The 8,665-nt window shown below is 29.9% G+C and overlaps 1 protein-coding gene across 1 annotated transcript; it reads left to right on the forward strand.

The window, feature by feature from the left end:
* Positions 1–3,313: 3,313 nt before the first annotated feature.
* On the forward strand, positions 3,314–6,842 carry LOC120082812 (pyruvate dehydrogenase (acetyl-transferring) kinase, mitochondrial-like). The gene is made up of 6 exons (XM_039038169.2): positions 3,314–3,967; positions 4,998–5,260; positions 5,450–5,630; positions 5,803–5,950; positions 6,037–6,250; positions 6,606–6,842. Exons 2-6 carry the CDS (start codon positions 5,197–5,199, stop codon positions 6,662–6,664), a joined length of 666 nt encoding a protein of 221 aa, XP_038894097.2. The 5' UTR covers positions 3,314–3,967; positions 4,998–5,196; the 3' UTR covers positions 6,665–6,842.
* The last annotated feature ends 1,823 nt before the right edge of the window (positions 6,843–8,665 follow it).

Here is an 8,665-nt window from a genome sequence, read left to right on the forward strand (position 1 = left end):
AAATAAATAAAGAAAATGATAATAAAGAAAAAAAAAAAAAAGGAAGAACGTGAAATCTGTGGAATAATTCCGCAGCCCATCCCTCCACTCCAATGCATTGCATGTTCCCACCTTCTCCACCACTCCCACGTGGCCTCTTAACTTCTGACACGTGCGTTCTCATTTTGAAAAAAAAAAAAGAAAAAACCTTTAAAGCATATAAGAATTACTCGACATTTAAAATTTGCTTTCATAAATATCATATGATGTTACATTAATATTAATTGACCCACTTAATTGTCGAGAGAACTAACTTTAAGGTAATAGTATTAAAAGTTTTTTCGGATGATCACAAAAATATGATATATTTTTAATTATTTATTGCTTATCACGTCATCATGTTTATAAACATAATCAAGGATTCACTAACATAAAAAGAATTATTTATGAAGACAAATTTCTAGTATGAACAAATTAAGTATAGATTTTCCCTATATTCGAGTTGCATCCTTCTTTTTGTTGTCCACTAAATTATCTAGTCACAATTTACCACATGAAATTATAATTTTCTTTTTTTCTTCAATATTTTTAGATTTTATCTGAAGAGTGGTTGAAGTGAATGGCAAAAACATCAATGATATCAACCTCTCTTTTTCAGAGTTGTTTCCGGAAACTTCTTTTTCAAAAACATGGTTGGTACTTTTAGTATTTTTTTTCCCAAATAATAACATAAATTTGGATGTGGACGATCACTATAATCATATCCAATTGGAGCATGGAGAATTCGAACCACAAATTTCATGATTATTAACACACATATATGTCAATTGAGTTAGGTTCAGTTTGACGATTAACTAATCTTTTAAACACTACTCTTACCTATAAGCTTATAGGTTATATTATCTATTTTCTATCAATATTTTTAAAAATTAAACCAAATTTAAAAAATTAAAAAAATATAGAATTTTCAGAAACCTTTTTTATTTGGAATTTTAATAAAAATTCAAATAATTCAATCACAAGAAAAATATCTACAAGAATAAAATTTTAAAACAGAAATAACTACCAAATCGTTATCCAATTTAAATATAAATTTTTAAGTGTCCGCTTGAATTAATACTTTTACTCGTTTCTTTTTAATCTTAAATTTCGTTTTTTTTTTAAAAAAAAGCATTGATTTTATTATAAATATTCAATTAGCTGGATGAGATTACTTTGGTGGGTATTGGTTTTTTCTGGTTATGTCTTGACATTTTTTAAGCTTGATTTAACCATATTTATTATTAAGTTTAAGCTATTTCTTACTTGTGTTGATTTTGTGGTTTGATTTAACCATATTTATTATTAAGTTTAAGCTATTTCTTACTTGTGTTGATTTTGTGGTTTGATTTAATTATTTATTTTGTGTATTCTTATTTTGGGCATTTCTATATTTAATTGAGTTTATTTGTTTTGGTTAGTTGGCCCGTTTGTATTTTTAAAATTTGATTTCGACAATGTATTAATTTCACTACTTTTTCAAGTTTAAAGATTTATTTTAAAAAATATTGTAAATATATTAATTTCAAACTAAATATTGCACGCAGTAGGCGTAAAAAAGATCTATTTATATTATGGGAAATATTTTTTTTACTCATATACTTGATTGAATAAGTCATTGCAAATTTCAAACAACCAATGAATTTTCTTAATTATTTTTTTTTTAAATATTACATTACAAATTTGTTTTAGTTGGGTTGAGTCTTATTATTCTTATTATTAGGACTAGTTGGATAAGTGGAGTTGAAGCATAAAATAATGGAAAATATAGTATAAAGATAAAATAATTGCATATATAACACAAAAATTGATAAAAGACTAAAAAGTCCATACCCAGACCACCGTTTCACGTGCTTCTTTATCGTTTTCTCAAGTTGAAAGCTATCAACGATAGTAACTATTAATGATAGCCACTGATATCTACTATCGGTGAATATCAATGATAGCTTTTAATTTGAAAAATGTGTTATCAGTTGCTATCATTGATAATTGCTATCAACGATACTACTATCATTGAATATCACTGATAGTTGCTATAAGTGATATTCACTAATAGCTACCATTAGTGATAATTTTTTATTTGAGGAATGTCTTATCATTTGTTTAGCTGCTATCCGTGAATGTCACGGCTAATTACTATCAGTGATAGACTTCAATTTGAGAAATGTGTTATTAATTGCTATCACTAATAGCTAATGAGAGGTAGCTTTTAATTTGAGAAATTTCATGAAATCAAAACCCTCGACTTCACAGAACGATGATTCGATTGAGGTAGGATCCGGTGGTGGTTCGGACAAGGCCAAAGAAAAAGAAGTGAAGCATATAGAGAATACGAGGTGGCGGCGGTTGGAGGAGAGGGAGAAGAGTTGGAAACAAACATGCAAGGAAAAATGAAAAAATAATAATAATAATAATAATAATAAACCTAATCGGTGAATATGTATCATATATGCCATTATTTTTAAAAAGTGCTATATTAGTAGATACTTTGACTAATTGGGCTGTTTGTTATAGTTTCCCTTATTATTATTATTTGTTTGTTCATTAAATTTGGTCTTTGGACATTTTTTTTTGTAAAGGTATTATATTAAATAAGGGGAGATCAAACCTCTAACCTCGAGATTGATAGTACAAACACGATGTCAATTAAACTACACTCATGTTAGTAATCTTGACATTTTTTTTAAAATCGTTTCCTCTTCATATATTTCTTTTATTACTTACTTAACAATTCAACATCTAATAAAACAAGTGAAATGTTTAATCAACTTACCACACAGTTGAATCAAAGCTACAAATTAAATTAAATTTAAAAATTACATTTGATAACATCTAGAATTTAGGGTAAAGATTAATTAATAACCTAAGTTCAAGGATAAAAATTAAAATTAGTTTAGTGATTAACAAATCACAAATAAAAAAATTTAAAATAAGCGATAATTGATGTAATTCTTTAATATTGAAAATTTAAATAGAAAAATACTTAGGTGCATGTGGGACAACACCTATCTTTGTGCATTCCATCAAATTGTTCAATCATAATTTGTCACGTGGTAAATTTTGTTTTCTTCTTTTTTAGAATATTTTAATATTTTTTTACGTGAGTAGTGAAAAAAGATATACAAAAATGGCATCCAAGTATTACCCAATAATATGCACTAAACATATAGGGCAATAGCCAAAGTAAACTTGTCTAATGATTATGTGCATCTATCTAATCCATGGAAAAATAAAATTTAAAAAAGCTTTGACACATGTAGCCTTTTATTAGGTGATGATATATATATATATATTCACACAAATAAAAGTATTTATTTTCTCATATTGAAAAGAAAAACCAATTTCTATTTTTTGTATAAGAACTAGTCCGAAAGAAGCAACAATCACAGCCCCAAATCCAATTCATCTGTCCACCTGTTTCAATTTGCGCATCCATTATTACGATCTGCTTTAAATTCCAACCCTAAACAATTCTCTCTGAAGAAGAAGAAGAAGAAGAAGAAGAAGAAAATCAACTGCCTCGTTAATTCCTTTATACAAGGCAATTCTACCAAAACAAGCAAAAAAACAACACACTCGTTAACTTCCTCGTCGTCTTCTTCCTTCTTCTCTGCTTTTGTCTTCCAGTTTTTGGTTTGCATGCCGGTTCTTTCATCCATTTCCTTCGTGGGTTTTTCCTTTTGGGCTTCTTCTTTGAGCCATGGCGGCTAAAAAGCTCTGTGAAACCTTCTCCAAGAGCCTGATCGACGAGGTTCAGAAATGGGGTTGTATGAAACAGACTGGGGTTAGCTTAAGATACATGATGGAGTTTGGTTCGAAGCCCACTCCCAAGAATTTGCTCATTTCTGCTCAGTTTCTTCATAAGGAGCTTCCAATTCGGATTGCTAGAAGGGCTATTGAACTTGAGAATCTTCCTTATGGCCTCTCTGTGAAACCTGCCGTTTTGAAGGTGTTTTTCTTTTCCTTCCTCTTCTATTTTTGTTTCCCCTTATATCTGCTTTCCATTTTGTTGAATTGTTGAATTTATGAGGATTTTCTGTCTGAGGATTAGGAATCTGGTAATTGATGTAATGTTTTTGGTTTCTGATCATCATTTCTTGTGAATTTTCTTAAGAGACTGTTGTTGTGTTTGTAATTTACTTGTTTGTTTGAAGTTTCTAATTTAGGATGTACAACTGTTCATGTTTGATTTAATTATATAGTGACTCAGTGAGAGCAGTTGTCTAAATTCTGTTCAATTATTTAATTCTCCATTCGTTGCTGTTTAGAAGATTCCCTTTTGATTCAAACATCCTAAGTGCTTTTGCTGGTTAACTGTTTCCTGCTACTTCTTGTTTTTTAATATTGTTTTTAAGAGTTCGAATCTTTGTTTTATTTTATATAAAGTCTACATTGGGGGCATGTTTTCCTAGAAAAGTACTTGCATGATTAATGACATGTTTAAATGTTTTAGGGGTTGTTTGGGAACTGTCACCAAAACTGTTTTCTGCTTTTTAGAATAAAAGTTCTGGGAAATTATTTTATTGTAATTGTTTTATGAAGTTGTTCTAAGATTTTTCTGGTTCAGAAAAATGAAATTATTGTTCATCTCAAGAGTCAATATCATGTTTTCTGAATATTGATTTCAGTGTACATAATAACGTGACCACCTACGATTTAATAGCCTACGAGTTTTCTTGACACTCATTTATTGTAAGGTCAGGTGGGATGTCTAGTGAATTTAGTTGAGGTATGCGTAAGTTGGCCCGACACTCACGGATATAAAAAAAAACAAGTATACAATAATGTGAACGTGTACAAGTTCTTTAACCAAAATCTTCAAAAAAAAAAAAAAAAAAAAATTTTTGAACTGGTTTTCCAATCAGTAGTCCATTTGTTTCATATTAGAGTTTCACGGTATATTTAAAGGCAGAATTCTGTATGTTATATTTTCAGCACATCCTTTTACTTATTCTACTTTTCTCTAAATGTTTTCTTAGGTTCGAGACTGGTATGTCGATTCTTTCCGTGACCTTCGTTCCTTTCCCGAGATAAAGAGTTCAGATGATGAAAAAGAGTTTACACAAATGATAAAAGCAATTAAGGTGAGACACAACAATGTGGTTCCAACGATGGCTTTAGGTGTTCGACAGCTGAAGAAAGGCCTAGGTCTAAATAATATCGGGTCTCTAGATCTTCATGAGATTCATCAGTTTTTGGATCGCTTCTACCATGTCAAGAATTGGGATTCGCATGCTCATTGGTTGGTCAAATTTCAATTTCCTTAGACAAAAGTCCCAAGTCCCATCGTTCGTGTCTTCCCCACTTCTCTATTTGTCTATGCAATTTAAAGTTTTCTTTGATGGGAGGAGGAGAAAAATCTAAATCATGCCATTATTTTGTGATTTCTAGAGGCTTAACATATGGTTTGTGAAATTTGATTGTTTCTCAGGGCAGCATGTGGAATTACACAATCCCAATCCCCCTCCTGACCGTGTAGGATATATACACACAAAAATGTCCCCTGTGGAGGTTGCGCAGAGCGCTAGTGAGGATGCTCGTGCAATCTGTTTACGTGAGTATGGCAGTGCCCCTAATATCAAAATCTATGGAGATCCGAGTTTTACATTTCCGTAAGTTCTTCATTTTGACTTCGCTCACATGTTGTTTACTATAAAAGCTTTTTCTAGATTTTAATCTTCTGTTCCGAGTGTTTCTGCTGAATTTATGCCACTTTTTGCTAGTGTGGTTACAGATGAGCATGGCTATCGACTCTAATCTTCCATTTTTTGTTTACTTTTTCAGTTACGTTCCAACCCACTTGCATCTCATGGTCTTTGAGTTGGTTAAGAACTCGTTACGTGCCGTGCAAGAGCGTTTCATGGATTCTGATAAAGTTGCTCCTCCAGTTAGAATCATAGTTGCTGATGGAATTGAGGATGTCACTATTAAGGTATTGTTATTGTGCATCACCAAAGACAAGAGACTTCAATTTATCAATGGAATTTCAATATAATTGTGTATATGACTGACTTGTAGGTATCAGATGAGGGTGGTGGCATACCCCGAAGTGGGCTTCCTAGAATTTTCACTTACCTCTACACCACTGCAAAAGACCCTCTGGACGAACATCCAGATCTGGGAACCGCGGATTTGGTGACAATGGCTGGCTATGGTTATGGCCTTCCGATAAGCCGTCTTTATGCTCGTTATTTTGGCGGGGATCTGCAAATGATCTCCATGGAAGGATACGGTAAATAGATTCTTGCTGCTTTAGTTTTCATAGTTGATTTCAGTATTTTCAAGCACAGTAATGTAAATACTGTTTCTTCTACCCGGTTCACCTATTTCATTGCGTCCAACCATTTCTCATCCGACTAGAAAATAAAGACAAGCTTCATGTTCCTTGATCAATTGGTTGTTTCTCCCTGTTTGTGTCTCGTGTTCAGTTCTCAAATTGATACCGATGACGGTATTTGTATCTATGGCAGTAAATAATTGATGAGTTGAATTTCTTGATCTGAGTAAGTTTCGAAATGTTAATTTCTAACAGTCATCGATATGATCGTTTTTCGGGTTGATAACTGTTGTTATTGAACTGTACACAGGAACAGATGCATATCTTCACCTGTCTCGTCTGGGGGATTCACAAGAGCCACTGCCATGAGGAAAAAGGAAGAATCCCATCCCATGGAAGATTTGGTATTGAAATTCATCCAATTGTAATAACTTGGAATTTTTAATAAGCTTACTATTCCCTTTCCCTTTCCCTTGTATATTCTGCCTTTTGCTTTATGCAAAAAGAGCATTTTCTCTGCCATTTGGAAGTTATTCCATTGGGTTAACTTTCAGGCATTTCTTTCCCCTTTCAAAAAAATGAAAAAATTATTAGCATTTAAAAAATTATTATTATTATTTAGGCCATTTCCATAAAAAGTATGTTCAAGAGACCAAATTTAAGATTTATTAAAAATATAGATATACTAAAATTGAACAAATTTAAAAGTATAGGGATAAAAAAAAAGTAATTAGGTTGCGTAAGGTCTAAAAACAGGCATAATCTAGAAATTAGGAACACAATTGAATTGAATTTTAAAGTGAGTTAAGAAAAAAATATATTTTTTTAAAAAAAATAAATTCAATTTATGGTAAAATTCATAATTTAACCTTTTTTTTTATACATAATTGTTACTCTTATCGTTATTATTAATTGTAATTTGAGTATAAAAGATGGACCCAATACTTATTTTTTTAAAAAAAATAAATTCAATTTATGGTAAAATTCATAATTTAACCTTTTTTTTTATACATAATTGTTACTCTTATCGTTATTATTAATTGTAATTTGAGTATAAAAGATGGACCCAATACTTAATCAAGTTGTGACTGTTAGATTTGGATATATTTTAAGGTTCTAAATATAGAAAAATGAATCAATGCTGTCTTAAATTGATACTATTTATTGATACTATCTATTTTTTTTTATATTTGAAAATATTTCAGGAGTTTGATATTTAAAACAAAAACAAATTTTTATGGTGAATGATTAAAATTATTTAATTAAACAATTTGGAGCTTTTTCTTTTCCATTTTTTAAACCAACATGGCGGTTCATATTGGTACGGATGGTATAAATCTTTCGTTCCAAGGTTCAATTTCAATTTTTATGGTTTGTTTCATATAGTGCATTTTCTTGATAATAATAATTATAATTTAATCTTTAAAATTTATAGAAAGTAGTTGAACTAAAATTAGACATTCAAATCAAATATCTAACCAAAATGATCATTTTACCGTCTTAAATTAATCTTATATTGACTAAGGATGTACTTAAATGGTAATTTAAGGTATCAATCTCAAATAATCATTAATGAGAATAAGAAAATTGTTGCCACATCAACAACAAATTGGACCACATCAGTACATCATTTTCAGCACATTAATTTTTCTATTACTTTTAGTACAACAAAATGGAACCTACACAAACTCAACCTAATTTTTTTGTATTTTTGTTTTACCTAATTTGTCTATTAATTTCTAAGAGACTTTCCACTAAATTGCATGCATAGTCTGACGCATTAAATTTGTCACATTGAGTAATTTGATGGGTGTTTCATAATTTATGTATGCGCTTTAAATTTATCACATTGAATAATTTGATGGATGTTTAATAATTTAGGGATACGCATTAAATTTAAAATTGTTTTCAAATATGAAAAAATGAATCAAAATATTTATAGATATAATAAAATTTCATTATCTATCTATAATAAACCGTGATAGACTGTTATCTATGTCTATTTGTATCATAATAGATACAGATAGTAGTCTATCACAGTCTAATTGTGATATTTTGCTATTATTTATAAATATTTTCAACAATTTTGTTATTCAAAATAATTTTCTTTAAATTTATCACGTCGAGTAATTTAATGGGATTTTAATAATTTTCTAAGAGACTTTTTCATCAACATATTAAATTTATCTTGCCTAAAGAAAAAAATCGTGGTTTATAATGACAATTTCAAGAGTTAAATTCTAGTTGTTTTGATATGTTAGTATCAACTGACACATATCAACATTTAAGATGTCAAAATGTAGAGATTAAACTTCAACATGCTGAACTCAAAAAGTATAATAAATAAGGTCTCATTCGGTTATTATTTCG

Source organism: Benincasa hispida, chromosome 1 (assembly GCF_027475165.1).
Source record: "Benincasa hispida cultivar pf3 chromosome 1, pf3_genome.v1.1, whole genome shotgun sequence".
NCBI lineage: Eukaryota > Viridiplantae > Streptophyta > Magnoliopsida > Cucurbitales > Cucurbitaceae > Benincasa > Benincasa hispida.

Excerpts from the sequence above, each read along its gene's own strand:
- LOC120082812 (XM_039038169.2), top strand. The coding sequence starts at position 5,197 with ATGAGATTCATCAGTTTTTGGATCGCTTCTACCATGTCAAGAATTGGG. Across the intron at positions 5,631-5,802 it reads GATCCGAGTTTTACATTTCC|TTACGTTCCAACCCACTTGC; the intron begins GTAAGTTCTTCA and ends TTACTTTTTCAG. Across the intron at positions 6,251-6,605 it reads GATCTCCATGGAAGGATACG|GAACAGATGCATATCTTCAC; the intron begins GTAAATAGATTC and ends AACTGTACACAG.